The sequence below is a fragment of the Stegodyphus dumicola genome, chromosome 5 (genome assembly GCF_044657685.1).
Source record: "Stegodyphus dumicola isolate Sdum_Otavi_A_Nest chromosome 5, ASM4465768v1".
Lineage (NCBI taxonomy): Eukaryota > Metazoa > Arthropoda > Arachnida > Araneae > Eresidae > Stegodyphus > Stegodyphus dumicola.
The window spans coordinates 123,017,222-123,035,584 of NC_140772.1; the positions used below are offsets into that span (position 1 = coordinate 123,017,222).

Below are 18,363 nucleotides of genomic sequence, written 5' to 3' on the forward strand. Positions count from 1 at the left end.
ATTTTTACAGTGTACTAAAAAAACACCATCCAATTCCTATAAATCATATTTAAAAGGCTTCTGCGCTACTTTACCACGATCCAAATCATTTAGTAGGCGCGGTTAGAAAATAAGAGTTGCATATCAGCAGCGTTTTCGATATATGAAGAGTGAAAAATGTAGTTTTTGCAGAAATGTATTCACTTCTGAATAAAACAAAACCTTAAAGAATATTTTAATTCTAAATTAAACATTATGCAACAGTTTAGTGTTATAAACATTAACTAAGTAAGTATTTTAAGGAAGAGGCGTGGTCAATAAAATGTTACAGAATCGCGCTTTTAATTTCCTACAAATTTGAAAGCATTACGAAGAGCCAGATTGGAAAATTAATATCATTAAGTAAACAAGAAAAATTATTAATGATGTGAAAGTGTTCAAAAGAACCCAGTTGATTAATGAAGAAGCTTTACGGATAATTTTTGAAAATCCCATATTAAAATGTAATTAAGCGACCGCCGTACTACGGCAAAAAATTCTTTTTTCCTTTCGATATTTAATTCATATTCCCTGACGAGAAAATTCAGCGCTTTTTCAATTGGGAAACACATATGAGATCTTCAAGAATCGAAAAATGAATTTTATTGATAGATGAAAAAAAATTATTTAAATATTGAACTTATGGAGAAGTCGAGAAATTTTGTAATTGACAGTAAGTTTGAATAATTATTCGGTACTTGTCAGCTAAACGTCACTGTCGGCTTAGTGTCCTGTTGACTAAATGATCTGACAGTTAAGTGTCCCGTAGCTAAATGTCCTGACTGCTAACTCTCTGTGTTGGCCAAATGTCCTGTCGGCTAACTGTCCGTGTCGGCTAAATGTCCTGTCGGCTAAGTGTCCTTGTCAGCTAACTGCCTGTCACATTCTTGCCACTAGGTGGCGGGCATCTCTTCCTTTACTTTTGCTGTAATTAAGTTCCGAGAACCAGTCGAGATTGGAACCGCTCTGAGGAGCGTAAAGACTCAGAACTAAAAATGTACTGTTTTAAAATAATTATCACCTACCTTGTAAATAGTGTATATTAGCTTTTTATTTCAATAAATAATTAAAAGACAAGATGGCCTGCTAATTGTAATAGAAACTCTTACTGGAAAACGTGATTATTAGAAGCCTGGCGTCGAGAACACTGAAGATGCAGCAGGTAAGGAATTTTACATTAATTTTATTGTAAATAGAAGAACCTGATGCAACATTTTTATGGCGCCCGAACAGGGACGCCAGGTTTTTTGAAAAGTTCTAATAAAGTGAATTCAAAAGCTGAATATTAAAATTGAAGATTTTAATACTTGTTCTTGAAGTATTCAGCAGAAGAATAATTTTGTTTTCTAAGTAAGAGTTAAATATTTGTTTTTCATGAGACGTATATTTTTTGTGTAAGTGTTTGAATCTAAGAAAGATAATGGCTGAAGTAGATAAATTAAAAAAGAAAAGAAGTATCTTAAGAACTGCCGTTACAAAACTATTTAAGAAAATCGAAAGTGAATTAAATAAATCTGAAGGTAGTATTAATGAGCTCGAAGAATTGTTAGAACAGCTTAATGCTAAAACCGAAACGCTATCTAATGCCGATGTGGAAGTTGAACCAATTCTGAGTGTAGATGAATTCGAAATTACAGAACAATATCGCGAGAAGATAACGTTATGGAAATTCAGGCTTAAGAAACGGATTAAGGAACTTAATCATGACTTAAATGCACCGAACACACAGCAAAATATAAAAGATACACCTAATGTTAAATTACCAAAACTTTCGATTCCCGTATTTTATGGGAACAGTAGTCAATGGCTTACTTTTTGGAATAGTTTTGAGTCCTCAATACATAATAACGAATCATTGAACAAAGTAGACAAATTTAATTACCTGAAAGCATATTTAGGAGGAACAGCTGCTAGCTGCGTTCAAGGACTTCCGTTATCGCCAAAACATTATGATTCAGCAATTCAAATCTTACACGACCGTTTTGGAAGGAGAGACATTCTTATTAATGCGCACATGAATAATTTGCTGAATATTGAATCATTAAAAAATGCGAATGACATAAAAACATTTCGTAACTTGTATGATAAAGTACAAACACAGATTAGATGTCTTGAAGCGTTAGATGTTGTATCGGAATCTTACAGTGCTTTGCTGTGTCCGATGATTTTGAAGTTATTGCCTTCAGAATTAACGCTTGAATTTCATAGAACACAAAATGTTGGCACCGATTATAACATAAAAGATTTAATGTCATTTTTAAACGCAGAACTTTCATCCCGCGAACGCACAAGGTCAACGCTTTCGCAACAGCAAAAAGTATCCGATCGACGACAGTCTTCTTCCGACCCTGCAACGAAAAGCGCATATGGTCTCTCAAATAGACATAATAAACCAAAGATTCCGACCGCTACAGATTTGTTTACAAAATCCGAATGCAGAGAGGAAAATATGAACTGCGTCTTCTGTAATCAATTTCACAAGACTTATGACTGTAGTTTCGTTTCCGGCTTATCATTACAAGAAAAAAGGGACATTTTAAAAAGAAAATGTGCTTGCTATAAATGCCTAAAATTACACCATTTGGCTCAGAACTGCAGAACAAAAATAACTTGTTCTATTTGTAAAAAACAACATGCAACTATTATGTGTAATAAACAAAATCCTTCTGTCGAGGTTTCGGAAATTAAAAAAGACGAACAGATAGAAAATAAAGTACTTTCAAATCAAGCAGGATGTTCAGAAGTATATTTGCAAACTTTAATTGTTCGCATATATGGAAGAGGGAATAACCAATTTGTTCGAGCGATAATTGACACCGGAAGTCAAAACTCATACATAAGCAGGTATGCAGCAGAAAGGTTACAATTAAGAAGCTTAGGTGAACAAAGTGTAACCCACGGACTTTTCGGTGGCATAGAAGTTTCGGAAAAACATAAACGTTATAGAATAAAATTGGGTAGCGTAGATAAACGGTATAATTGCGAAATCAATGTATTGGATGAAAGAAAAATATGTTCTTCGGTCCCTAAAATCAAAAATATACACTGGATTGGGGAACTTAGAAGAAGAGGAATTTACGTCAGTGATGTTTTTGAAAATGGAAATTGCAGATTATTCCAGGAGAACCCCCAAGAGATTCATTTGTTGTTAGGGGCAGATGTTGCTGCAAATTTATTTATAGGTAAAATCGAAGTTCTTCCTTGGGGAAGATTAGTTGCTGTAAGTACAAGACTTGGGTGGACAGTCATGGGGAAAGCGAACACTGACAATTATGAAATAGAAAATTCCTTTTCCACGCTTTCGTTATCTTTACATATTTCTGATGCCACGTTGTCAGAACTGTGGAGGCTTGATGTTATCGGAATAACAGATCCAGTTACAAAAAAAGGCTAGAGAGGAAAGGGATTTGCAAGCAAAATTGCAATTCGAAAATTCTGTATCTCTAAACGAAGAAGGGCGTTATGAAGTCGCACTTCCGTGGGCGGAGAATCATGTACCACTCTCCACCCACAAGGATTTAGCGTTGAAACGTCTACAATCTACCACCCAGAAACTTTTATCTCAAAATTTATTTTCTTCATACAATGCAGTTTTTAATGACTGGTGTAACTTAGGAGTGATCGAAGAAGTTAAAGAAAATATTGCGGTTGACTTTGGACATTATTTACCGCATAGACCGGTGATCAAAGAAAATAGCTCAACGCCAATTCGACCGGTGTTTGATGCGTCTGCGAGGAAACAATCGTCTCCTTCTCTAAATCAGTGTTTGGAGTGTGGACCAAATTTGATAGAACTAATTCCATCTCTTTTGTTGAGATTTCGGGAAGGCAAGTTTGCTGCTATAGCAGACATTGAAAAGGCTTTCTTACAGATCAGTGTAAGGCCTCAAGATAGAGACTGGCTTCGGTTTTTCTGGTGGAATGATGTGGAAGAAAGGAAAACGAAAATATTTCGTCATACTAGGGTAGTATTTGGGGTTAAGAGTAGTCCTTTCCTTTTGGCAGCTGTTATAGAATTCCATCTACAAAAGTACATGAAAAATTCTTCATATGAAACGGAGATAATAGCTAAATTCTTGCGTAGCTTCTACGTAGATAACGTTGTTGCCAGTTTTGACAAAGAATCCGAGATGATTCAGTTCATCGAAAAATCTCGAGAAATAATGAATGAAGGAAAGTTTAATCTTTGAGGTTGGTTACATAATGGAGATAACCTGAAACAGGAAACTATTTCACCCGTATTGGGTCTGTTATGGAACTGTCAGAAAGATAATTTAACTTTGAATCTGAATTGGCTAGAAGATTTTGAAATGGGTATAATAACGAAGAGAACAATTCTCGCTGTAACACACAAAATATTTGATCCTATTGGTATTGTGAGTCCTGTTCTCTTGTATCCTAAAATATTGTTACAGAACCTATGGAAAACAGGAATTTCTTGGGATACTGAAGTTGACGAGAGTACAAAACAAAATTTTGTGAATTGGTATAAAAGCCTTTTTCTCTTAAAAGAAATATCCCTCCTACGTTGGATACATTCCAGCAAGGACAATAGGAAGTTCTGCAGCATTCACACATTCTGTGATGCCAGTAGTAATGCGTATGCTGCTGCAGTTTTCTTGAGAACTGTGACGAATTCTGGAGTTGAAGTTCATCTGTTGGCATCGAAGTCTAGAGTAGCTCCCGTAAAATCTATTACGATCCCTCGTCTGGAATTGATAGCTGCCACGATAGGTGCCAGACTATGCTCTTCTGTTTTAAATGGTTTGCAATGGCAAAATATGGAAACGCATTTTTGGACGGATTCTACAACAGTTTTGACATGGATTCAAAGGGAAGAGATTGTCTGGGCTGTCTTTGTGGAAAACAGAGTAAGGGAGATTAGGAAACTGACGGATCCAAAAACGTGGAAACATATTGCTGGAACAAAAAATCCAGCTGACCTCCCATCAAGAGGTTGCACCGCTAAACAACTTTTAGTAGTTAGACGGTGGGAGGGCCCCGACTGGCTGAAGAAAAATCAGGAAGAATGGCCTATACAAAGGGAAATACCGGACATGGAAATAGTGAATTAAGAAAAAAGGAAATCAGTCATTTCTGCACTAAATACGCAAAGGGTAGAACATTTTTTTGAGAAATATTCATCTTACCATAAAATGTTAAGAATAACTGCTTGGATATGCAGATTTATCAACAACTGCAGAAGACCAGATTCTAAACAATCAGGAGAACTCACGGTCCCTGAAATAGAAACTGTAGAAAAGAAAATATGCAAGATAATACAAATAGAAGCATTTGGCAAAGAACTTAAAGTTAGCAACCTTTGTACCTTTCTTGACTCAGATGGCCTTATTCGGTTAAAGACCAAGATTACTAGAAGAGAGGAAGAAGAAAATTTTCTCTGTCCAATTGTATTGCCCTCAAATCATGACTTAGTTCATAGGTTAATTTTAGATTACCATTTGCGACTATCCCACGCTGGTGTGCAGTTCGTACTAGCCAATATTCGACAGAAATTCTGGGTCCTGAGAGGAAGAAAAACAGTACGTAAAGTTCTTATGAAGTGTGTTCGCTGTAGAAGATATAGCGCAAAGAATATAGAGACTGTTCCAGCACCTCTTCCTGAAGATCGAGTTCGAGATGCTCTGGTGTTTGAAGTGACCGGAGTCGATGTAGCCGGTCCTCTTTATTTAAGAAAAGGAAAAAAGGCATGGATCTTGCTCTTTACTTGCGCGGTCTATCGCGCGATACATCTTGAACTGATAGAAAGTTTATCAACAAATGCGTTCATCTTGGGATTAAGGAGATTTATTGCCAGAAGAGGTCATCCAAGTATTATTTACAGCGACAATGGCACTAATTTCGTTGGAATTGAAAATCTTTTAAGATCGATAGATTGGAAAGAAATAGAATGTAATTCAACTAGTATGAGAATACAGTGGAAGTTTAATCCCCCAACTGCTTCATGGTGGGGCGGTTGGTGGGAGAGGTTGGTACAAACAGTGAAGAAGATGTTGAGAAATGTTCTCGGCAAGTCCTGTGTCTCTTATGAGGAAATGTTGACTATACTTTGTGATATCGAATCAGTAATCAACTCAAGACCCCTTACGTACCTTTCAGAAGATCCAAATGATCTTACGGCACTAACTCCTTCAATGTTTCTACAAGATGTGCACGACGTCGGAGTGCCTGACTTAGACTACCTGGATACCATTAATCTGACAAAAAGATACAAGTTCTTGCAGAACGTAAGAGAACATTTTCGCAAAAGATTTCGTGATGAATATTTAGCTATCCTAGTGCAAAAACCATCTAAACGATCTACTTGGACTATCAACAAAAATGACTTGGTGTTTGTCGGCAGCGACAACAAGAAGAGAATAGATTGGCCAATAGGTCGTGTTGTAGAACTATATCCTGGGAAAGACAACGAAGTACGTGTTGTCAAAGTGAAAACTGCAACGGGTGAACTCCTAAGACCTGTGAAACGTATTTATCCTCTCGAACTTGATAGACCTAACTTGTTTAGTGACTTCACCATGAACAGAAAAAACTCTGCCGATAAGTGTGACAGTGATATGAATTATCAAACTAGATATGGACGTAAAACTGTAAAACCTTTTACATATTTTTAAATTGTTATACTAATTTTTGTTTCTTTTCAGTATTTTAGAAATTTAATTGTCCTAACAGTAGTCAATTGGAACATGTTATCTGGATATGGTATGAATGTAATGCAGAAAATGTTTAGATGTGTAATCCTTCTTTGTAAGTATTAATTTTAGAGCATTTGTTACTTTTCATATTTGTGAAAGTTGTACTTGAATTTTTGTTTGATTATTGATAAATTTTGTTTTGATTTTCCCATCTTATCGAGGTAAAATCAAAAGGTGGGAGGATGTCCCATTCTTGCCACTAGGTGGCGGGCATCTCTTCCTTTACTTTTGCTGTAATTAAGTTCCGAGAACCAGTCGAGATTGGAACCGCTCTGAGGAGCGTAAAGACTCAGAACTAAAAATGTACTGTTTTAAAATAATTATCACCTACCTTGTAAATAGTGTATATTAGCTTTTTATTTCAATAAATAATTAAAAGACAAGATGGCCTGCTAATTGTAATAGAAACTCTTACTGGAAAACGTGATTATTAGAAGCCTGGCGTCGAGAACACTGAAGATGCAGCAGGTAAGGAATTTTACATTAATTTTATTGTAAATAGAAGAACCTGATGCAACACTGCCCGTGTCGGCTAAATGACATGTCGGTTAAGTGCCTGTGTCGGTTAAATGTCCTGTCGGCTAAGTGTCCGTGTCGGCTAAATGTCCATGTCGGCTAAATGTCTTGTCGGCTAACTGGTGTCGGTTAAGTGTCCCGTCGGCTAACTGTCTGTGACTGGGCCTTGACTCCCGTTTCTTGTTCCATTTTCCCAAAAAATTAACAACAGATCTTGACGTCTGACTGCCTGCTTTGTCTCGATGCAGTTCTGCTGATTGATGGCACTGTGGCTATACAGAAGGTATTTCATATTTGAAAATTAAGTATAAAATATTTTCCTGACGATATGTGGAGTTGATCTTAACATTATTCTCCACTTTTTTATTTTTCATTTGCCGTTATATGAAAAACCAACAACAATCATTAATCTCTTTGAAAACTTTCTTTGGATTTTTTGCACTATGTTTCAAGATTTTTTTTTTCCCTTTGATGATGATAAATGGATCTCCTTTTATTGCAGTTATTTAAATACATCCAAGATTCATCTAATGGACATTATTTTTCCATTTTTGTCCGGATAAATGATTCTCATAAAGAATTCTGTTCTGTAATATGACGGGAAGAAAGACGATGTACATTGTTTTTCGACTTTCTACGATTCATATCAGCATTAATCACTTTGTTGACAGCTGGCACTACTACTTTAATGATTTTGCCACTCTTCTTTAACTTGGCGGATTTTCATTTAAAAAGGTCTTACCTTTGCAACATTCGGTTTTTTCCTTGGATATGCATTTGGAACAATTTTTCCACTTAAAGGCACGTTTTTTCAACATTTTTGTTGACAGTATTACCCATTGTGTCTTTAGATATCGAACCATGGCTTTCACGGTGTTTTGTAATAATTATACGAATAATTTTCTTCGGAAAGACCATAAACATAGCCTTCAACCATTGCTTCTTCAAAAGTGCCGTTTTGCATGAAAACAAGACTGTCAAGTAGCAGAGGATAATTTATACTTTCAAAAACATAGTTGCAGTTAAAAAATGTGGGAACAACCCCTGTAATCTATATTGCTCAATTTTATAAGATCAAGGTTTAAGGATAAGATAGTTTAACTTCTTCAGTGATAAGATAGTTTTATTTCTAGCATACAAGGTGTGTCTAAAAGGTTATAGGACTATGTTAGTATTGAGAAACATATAATGAAAATGACGATTTACTTTAATAATCTTTAAAATAATCACTTCAAGGATCACACTTTGTGTGCAACTGTACAAATTGTTGAAATAGGATTCAAAGCCATTTTAACATAAGTCACATATTTTAAAATACCCTCTACATAAAAAAAATCTGTGCTCATCTATAGCGGATTTTAATTTTAGAAAAGGAAAATAGTCTGATTGTACCAAATAAAGAGAGTATGGAGTGTGGTTTACTTTTACAATCTCCATTTTGGTTGAGAACTACTTCAAATTAAAAGTAGTGCGTGAACTGCTTCACATTACAATGAAAACAGACTGCAAATATTTCTTCCAAAATTGAGGCTGAACATAATGTAATCCTTTTAACCAATCTGTCCCAAACTATTACACAGTATTCTTTATTGATAGTCTAAGTTGGAAGAACAAACTCATGGCATATTAATCTCCACTGAAGAAAGAAAATGACTATCATTACTTCACAAAGTCTGCATTATTATGAAAAGCTTGGTGATCATCATTCTACACTGAATTTTTTAAATTTTGGATCACATGAATAACTCACTTTTTAAAGGCCATTAAAAAAAAAGTGTCACTACCAGCAGCTTTGATTAAATCTTTGCATGGAGAATGGGAATCGTAAATCTTATGGAATTTTTTTTAACCCAAATCTTGTTTCAGAATTTCACAAATTGTATCCTTACTTATGCTTATCGTATGTTCAAGTATCCGAAGTGTCATTTGACGGTCTACAGACACTAAACCATAAACTCTTTTAATCAATTCTTGTAATTACGAGGCGTATTCGAAAACTAAATACCGTTAAAAAAAAAAAAAAAAGTAATACAATTTTTTCGAATCCAATTTTATTTTTACATGAAAATACATGTCTTAAACTATTTTTCAACATAGTTTCCGCCAATGATCAAACACTTGTCATAGCGGGTGACCAGTTTTTGTATACCATCGTCAAAAAAACTTCCCGCCAGTTTCGATAACCACGACTCCCCAGCATTTTTCGTGTCATCGTCAGATCCAAAGCGCTTGCCACCAAGCTCGCGCTTCACGTGCAGGAACAAGTGATAGTCGGACGGCGCCAAGTCCGGGCTGTACGGCGGGTGATCGAACTGCTCCCAATGAAACTGTCGAATTAACGATTGAGTAACACCAGCAGTATGGGGCCGAGCAAAGTCATGGAGCAACACAATTCCTTTACTGAGCATTCCTCATCGTTTGTTTTGAATGGCACGCCTTAGTTTTGTTAAAGTCTCACAATATCGTGCCGCATTAATGGTTTCACCTCTGGGAAGAAATTCAGTAAGCAAAACGCCTTTCCTATCCCAGAAGACAGTGCACATGATTTTTTGTGATGACATTGTCACCTTGAACTTTTGTTTTTTCGGAGAATGAGTGTGTCTTCACTCCATCCATTGTTGTTTCGATTCTGGTGTGAAATGACACACCCAAGTTTCATCACTTGTCACAATTTGGTTTAACTCTTTCGCATCGAGAGACGACCAAATCTATTTTCAACAAACATCGAAAACGCCCATGTTTACGAATTTGTCTTGGAATAGTTTTTCTTTCCCCCTGCGGTTTCATCCATTGTGTGCAGTTTCACCTTAGATCCGGATTGCACCTGCGAACGTCAATACCTTTCCGTATTTCTCCTTTATTTGCTTCAAAAGAATGATTGACATGTCTTTTACCAACTCGCGAAACCAATGAGCCATACACCAACATGGAGGGGAAAGAACTAGGTAGAAAATAAACGAGGCGTTGGGGCGGTTTGCCGTTGCCTGAATGAACGGGCGTTACGGGCGGCTTCGATGCGAAAGAGTTAAAAAGTTTTCTCCCTCATCACTGTACCGCGTGAGAAATGTCAGGGCACTACCAAGTCGCTTTGTTTTGTGAACATCAGTGAGCGTTTTTGGAACCCATCGGGAACACAGTTTGCGATAATTCAAGCGGTCAGACACAATTTCGAACAAAACAGTACGTGAAATTTGTGGAAATGCCTCTGAAAGAGTTGTCATTGTGAAGCGTCTGTTCTCATGAATTGCTTCATCAACTTTCCTTACGAAATCATCGGTGACAACAGAAGGCCGACCACTCCGAACCTCGGAGTAGACATTTGTTTGACTTGCATTAAACATTCTTACCCACTTTCTCACCATTCCATCACTTATCGCGTATTCACCGTAAACTTCTGTCACTTGACGATAAATTTCGGCCGGTTTAACATTCCTCGCGTTCAAAAATTTAATCACGGCACGAATCTCACAGTCAGCGGGAAAACTAATTATCTTAAACATTTTCAATGTGCACAGCAAACCGAAAACACAACATAGAGCAACCAAAATGGCAACAATTGAAAGTCAGTGAACAAGAAAGACTAGTGCGCATGCCCTTGAGGCCTTCCGCAGCGCTGCGACGGCGCTAGAATGAAACGGTACTTAGTTTCCGAATACGCTACGTATATCTGAGACAGTTCATTGATACATGGATCATCTATGCTTTCTCCATTCTGTGAATAACATTCAACTGTGAGAATGGGATATTACAGTATCTCATATGCTTTTTTTTAAATATTTTGGAGATTTCAATCACAGTTTTTATGAAATGTGACAAAGCTTTACAACACTCTTAGTTCCAGTGATCAATCTCTGACACTTCTTGTGAGAATATACCTATACTTTGCTTGCAGAGAAGAAATACTGAATGAGGATGCCCACAACATAATTTTAACCCAATAAATACATATTCATATGTAGAGAGCACTATTTGTTGATGTTTTCCTGTATTCTTTGAAACAAGCCAATCCTAGAAAATTTTAGACATATTTTGTAGCTATTAAATAAATAAATTTTAAATCAAAATAAATATTCAGTTATTAGGAAATTTTCTTCCCAATTATTATTATTATTATTATTATTTTTACACAGATCAAATTAAAAGTGCTGTTGTTGCTTTCTTTTAAGAAAATTAGAAATTTAAGAAAATTTTCTTGATGACTTGTGAAACTTAACATTTTGCTTTTATAAGCTGGTGGTTTGGCTAATTTTTTCTCTGTTAAAATTTTCTTGGAATTTTGGTCTTTTTGCATTGAGTAACTAATTTCAGGTCACGCTACAGGTTATATATCCTATATTGAATGAACTCAAATATCAGATTTTATCATTGAATTTTTTATTTTCAAATCTTTTTCATTTTGCATTGCTTTATTCTTATTTAATTAATTAATTCTATATTGCAAATTTATTTCTCTGAATTTCTTGCATTAGTTTTGTTTTTAATCCCAATATAATTCAGAAATATGGCTCTGTTGAAAATTCCTTCAGTTTCTCCTTGACAAACAATGAAGAATTGTCAACTATTTTTAATACTGTTTGAATTTGTTTTTATTAACTTACATCTGTTTCATTTTTGATCCAACTTGTTTTTAATTATGTTTTAAAATTATTAAAAAAAAAAGATTCCACCATTTTGCACCATTTTTCTAAGGCCATTTCACAATATTCAGCCACTTCTACAATGTTTTTGTAACCAAAGCATAACATCACTTTTTTGCCAAATTGCTGCAACTTAGCTTTTTTATAGCTTTCAAAAATGAATTTTTTTTAATATTATTTCTCAGAAAGCATATACATTTTCCCTTTTCCTTAGTACTTACATCAAATTCTTTACAAAGTGTAGCTTTTTACCAAGGATAACCACAGGTAGACTTTTTCACGGCAGCCATTTTTCACTGGCATAAGAAGGAAGACATATTTTAAATGTCATTTTGCTACAGCTAAAGCTAAAAACAACAATTTTGTCGGCAAAGTTTTGAGAGCATTTTCTGTTTTGTACTTACATTTAAAAATGTCAATCTTCAGAAACTGTAGTTTTTCACCAAGGATAGCCAAGGTAGATTTTTTATGACAGCCATTTTTCATTGGCACAGGAGGGAAGACATTTTGTTTTACTAAGTAAAGTTTTTGGTCATTTAGCTTTTTTTATTTGCATTTAATTCAATATAAAAATTTATGAATTATTTTCTAGTTTTTTTATCCAATTTAAATTTAGTTTGTTTTTGAAAATTTGTTACTATTGTTCCGAAATAGTTTCATTAGCCTATTTTAAATTTTAATTTGAAATCCCGAAGAAGCATAGGGGTGTTATTCTTGATTACTAGACAGAAAATTAATTAATTTATTATTATACTAGCTAAACATGTTCTCAAATTGTCAGCAAGGACAGAAATGCATATTTTAGAATTTCTAAATTCTTTAATGATGGTTGGAGTTTAACAGGCTGATGAGGCAATCTAAAATCACAAAATGAACCACAATTTTAACTTTTGTTAATTTTAAATATTTACATACAGTTTTCTATCAACTGTATTCAACTGTATAAAGTCAATTTTCCTCTTAAAACTCACATTTTATATTTCCAAAAATTTCCATGGATTGTATTAATTAAATTATTTCATTAATTAATTTAAATACAATTTTGGTTGAGTTAGTGCTGGATTATAACTTTGAAAGTCAAATTTAACTTATTTTTGCATTTTATTATTTTATATAAAAAGAGATATGATAAATAGAATCAATATAACCCACTACAGTACACTATCAAAATCGTAGATTCCTATTAATTCTATTTATTTTACTTCTTTTTCAATTATTCAATTTATTTTGCACTATTTTGGGCTACATTATGGTATTTTTAATGAATTTTTTCAGTTTCTTTTTCTCTCTATTAAAAATTAGTATTTCTGCTAAAGCTGTTCTTCCTTTATGATACATACTCAATTTGAAAATTACAGGCAGGTTTAAGGAGGAAATTTTAATGGATACTCATACAACAGTTTTAAAAAGCTGTAACATAAATTTTTCAGCTACTATATTTCATGTAGCAATTGAAAAGAATGTATTAATCAGACTGCCTAGTATGATATATGAAATAAGCATCTTTCTTATGTTTTATATCCAACAGTATGACAACACAATTCTATTTACATGATCAATATTTACCATTAGTTCCATATATAATTTCTAACACTCTGAACAGACAAATCCTCCATGTCTACCACTGAACCACCAATGATGCTTCGATCCTCCATGTCTATCTGACGTTATATTTTTACTTTTGGACATCTCAAAAACAAGGTTTGTTGACAGACTATTTGAGAATAACTGATCTTGGGAACACACTGTTAATGTATATGCCAAAACATCACCTAATGTATTGGACTATGCAACATGTGGTTGGGAAAATGCACTACTGATCCATACAGACAATTATATGGAATATGTTTTTAATACAATTTATATATTTGCAATGACAGTTTGTTTGAACTTACATACCACGCACTGAAAGCTTTCTGTTGGCTATACTTCATCCTAGTTTGGCATGTTTCACAAAAACAGTTGTACATAAATAGAGGCTGTTTGAAAAGTTAGATATAGTCCTTACTTCATTAATTCCTGGTCATATATTTCTAATTGCAAAATTTCTCAAATTAAGAAGAATTTTATAAAATATAACTTTTTATATTGCTTCATCAGATCAAAAAGTCCACTTCATGAAGTTTCATATATAAAATTTCTGACCAATTTATGAGCACATTCAAAGAAATATTACAGAACAAACTGATTGATTTAAATCATTTTCAGTGTCTGCTACAAAGTGCCTCTTTTAACTTACTTTCCTTGCCTGTTATAATCAAGTGATTTTAATTATATTTGTATCATATTTAAAGAGCTGCTCATTTTGGCAATTGATTTAGTACTGGATGCAATAGAACTTTTTATTAATTCCCCATCTTACTCCTATTAATTAGCACTATTAATTACTACTACCTCTGCAATTTCAAACATAAACAAATATAACTATTTGCACTTTAATTATTAAAACATTATAAACATTTTACCAATAAAAATTCTGCTCTATGGGGCAGACTACATAAAAAGTTAAACTTTGTATTACAGAAAATTTCACTTCCAATCCTGAAATAGTTTTCATAAAATTCTGTAGCTTATTCTCAGAATGTTATTAGAAATACCTGCCAACAATCAATACTCAAGAAAGTAGAAAATAACTGACAGAGACGATTTTAGATCATTGTGTATTTGTCTTGGCTATTAGGCAGGTGACATACTATTTAATATTAAGTTCCCTCCACCGCACCAAATAATCTACATGACATGAAACACTGTCAAATTCACAATATAGTGTTAATAAGGCAGACACTCTTTTAATTACATTAAAATTAACCTTAGTTATGTTTATTGAGAATTATTCTTTAAATTTCAATACATTTATCATGTACATTCATCTTACACACAGCCGAACAATGCATAGAAATAAAAAGCGCATTTTTATTTCAAAATAAACATTATACATGCACAGCTGTGTGATACAAAAAGTGATGAAAACCTGGTTATGACTTGATGAAACTGTATTTCATATTTCATATACAGACTATGCTTTAATCTAGAAATATAGAAATACAAGTGCTCCTTAAAAAATATGCAATTTGCAAAATTATGAGTACCTCCTTCTATTATACAGAATTATTGCTCAATGATGTTATGTGACTTCCACTTTGTAAAGTGTTACCAAAATAACAAAACCACAATAAAACCAGTTTTAAGGATATATGAAATGTTTAATTAAAATGCACTGGAAATATTTTTTTATCGTTCCTCCATTCTTTAAGATCCTAATCTTCGTTCTTTGAACCATTTATCCATTTTGTTTTTCATTTCTTCATCTGGAATTACCATATCCATTGTCAGAGGACTGCGATTAAATGGATCAGTTTGATCACTAGAAAGAAAAAAATGCAGATTAGCAAGATTTTAAGATTAATATATTTTATAATTCCTATGAAAACATACTTAACTAAAATGAAATACCAGTCATTCTTTGATAATAAATGTTGTAAAATCATATTAAATACATATAACTTAGACAGATAAAATGATATTAAACATGTACGTTTCATTTTCTAGACAGGTAGTTTCCAACTTTTCCTGAAGAAGCATATCCCTTATAAGGTTTCATAATCATAAAATACCCTAACCTCAATTTCAAAGTTTCAAATTTTTCACAAATGCATTACTTCAATATCATAAAATTAATGAATCACACCACAAAAATATAACTGAAGAAAATGATTATTACATTACTTACTTAGTATAATTATTTTTGGTATCAACTTTTGTTAAAAGGAAATGAGAAAATGAGTTGAATTGATGAATTTATTACTACTAGTGAGGTCTACGAAAAACCTTAATGCATTCTTGAAATAGGATTGTGTCCAAGAAAATACTAAGCATACAATAAGTTTATTTAAAGTGTAATATGTATATAACTTTGTTCACATTAAACTTAAGACAAAAATTAAGAATCTGTATGAAAAAATCTAACAGAACTTTGCACTTTAATATGACATGAACAATACAATATTACATAGCATACATAAAAATTAATAAAAAATTTAATCAGCAACCTTAGAGGGGAGGGATAGTCTTGAACTACTATTCATTGTCTTATTATTGTGATCCTTGGACTTACACCATTAAACTCAATAATTATAATTTTTGAAGTTGGGGCTGAATTAGGAAAGGTAAAGTCTTAAATCAGGAGTCACATTCAATTTATTACAGTAATTATTTTCAATATTTGTATAAGATGAGAATGCTCTTTCTGCAAGTTCAGAGAGGGGATGTCTTATCATATTTTCTTCATGTTCTATGTTGAAACCCAAAACAAAAATAATATGCTCCTTTTTAAAACATGGCTTTCAAGGAAGAATCAATTAAATGCTTAATAAGCTGCGTTTTTCAATGAATGATAATTTTAAAGCTGCTTTAATAAAAACTTTATTGAAAGGATCTGAAATCCAAATCAGTTGCCAGAAAATTTTCCACTAAAGTAACAAAAGGAGACACAGAAAGTTGCAAAATTCACAAATGATGTTGGAGACCATATGATTTTTGTGATGTCACAGTTACGCATGCTCACATGATGATCTCTGACGTCATCACAAATTTACCATGAACTGGTTCTGTAAGTTACAGACTGTATTCGATTGTTAGTCTTTTTAATTACATATCTTAGCTTTAACGAAACTTTTAAAACTATTTGCTCATTTTCAATTGTTTAAATATCCATTTCTTTTTGAACTAATTCTAATTTAATTTAGGTTTCTATTTTAAAATTAATTTGCAAATATCCATTTTTAACCCGGCGGAAGGCACGTCAAGAAAAGTTACTAGAGTGGGCGCATGGGGTATCACATACCCCAATATTTAAAATACAAGAAAAACAGTTTTATTTAGTTTTAAAGCTGTTTTTGTTTTATAATACATGAATAATAACTTGAGTTACAAAAAATTAATTTCCAAAATACGCTTATAAAGAGTTAAAATTCAGATAAATGAAAATAATCACAAAATAAACATGATACCTCTAAGTTTTATTGCATCTCTAATACACAGTGTTTATTTTATTTGTTTACAATTTGAACAAAATACATTCATGCGTTCTTAGTACAGTCAAAAGTCTTTAATCCGGACTCGTCGGGACTTCGGCGATTCCGGATTATCGATTTTTCCGGATTATAGATCATCAGTTTAAATCTGGTAAGATGGCATGCAGAAATTATAAAATTAAAAATATGAAACAGTAATTTATAAAATAATGAGCAATTATGATCTAAAGGGTATCCAAATTTACCAAAAAAGAAGCCTAATATTTATTTGTTTACTTTATTAAACATTTCTTTTAACGCGCGGATGCGTAAAGCATACCTTACTCATAGCCGAAATTAGAAAATTGCATCCAGAAAACTATGTGATTTGTATTCGTGATATTTATAATGACGAGGAATTTGATTTAAATCATATCAAAGACGGAGTACATCGAAATTAAATACTACATTTAGTAAGGAATTATAAGCCGACTAAAATAAAAACATCTGCCCTGAAGATAACGATAGTGTTGACAGATCAACTTCCAGTTCATTGCGCGCCGCGACGTGCCCCCCCCCCCCCGGCGCAGAGCAGCGTGAAATTGATAAACAGATTTCGGAACGGTTAGATAAACAAAGGATATGCTTTTATCCATTTTTTGTAGCAATTCGTTTTTTGTTTGATGGACATCGAAACATACTTTCGTTTTCTAGATCCTTTGGGAGCTCCAACATCGGAAATTCTATTTGACATAATCGAAAGTTCAAGCTTACTTTTAGAAAATTGCTCTTACAGTCTGCAAAAAATAATAAGCCGGATCCAATTTGAAGATTAAGGAACAACGCAATTATCAACAATAACAGAAATAGATAATTAGATAATTTTAGCTTTTACCGTCCGTTATACATTAAACGCGCACGCGAAAACGTATTCTGCACTTGCGCAGATGCATATGCCAGTCGTAAATGTCTTGCGCGCACGAGTAAAACGCCTATGCGCATGCGCAGAAAGATTTTAGCTTTGAGGTCCGGATTATAGATCATTCCGGATTACGGGTGTCCGAATTAACGACTTTTGACTGTACAAAATGTTTTCACATTTTAAATATCATATTCACATTCTTCTGTCCTTGGCTCGAGGGCATTCATCACATCTTTTATACTTAGTTGCTTACAAATTCATATATTCGTTTGAATTATTCCTCAAAACTTCTGCTCTTCTTTTGCACTCAGTACATAAGTTTCTTGGCAAAGTATTAATCTCTGATCGTTGTTTAATACATTTGTTTTATTAATTGTAATGCTAAGTTCCTCAAAAATAGATATCTGCTTCTTATCGGGTTGGTGGATTAGCAGTTGAAAGCAATATATTTCGAGCATCTATTGCAGCAACATTGAGTGCAGAATAGAAAATTACCATTCACCACCTTCTTGTTATTCTGGCAATTGAAAGACTTGCTGCCA

The 18,363-nt window shown here is 33.5% G+C and overlaps 1 protein-coding gene across 4 annotated transcripts in view; it reads right to left on the reverse strand.

Moving 5' to 3' along the window:
- Window positions 1–14,780: 14,780 nt before the first annotated feature.
- The window catches only part of Ube4A (Ubiquitination factor E4A), a 163,990-nt gene continuing 160,407 nt past the window's right edge, over window positions 14,781–18,363 (reverse strand). For all 4 annotated transcript variants that reach the window (XM_085817017.1, XM_085817019.1, XM_085817018.1 and 1 more), the window contains one exon: window positions 14,781–15,251. In XM_085817017.1, coding sequence (XP_085673143.1) covers window positions 15,137–15,251 — 115 coding nt within the window. In that variant the 3' untranslated portion in view covers window positions 14,781–15,136. The remainder of the gene's footprint in view (window positions 15,252–18,363) is intronic.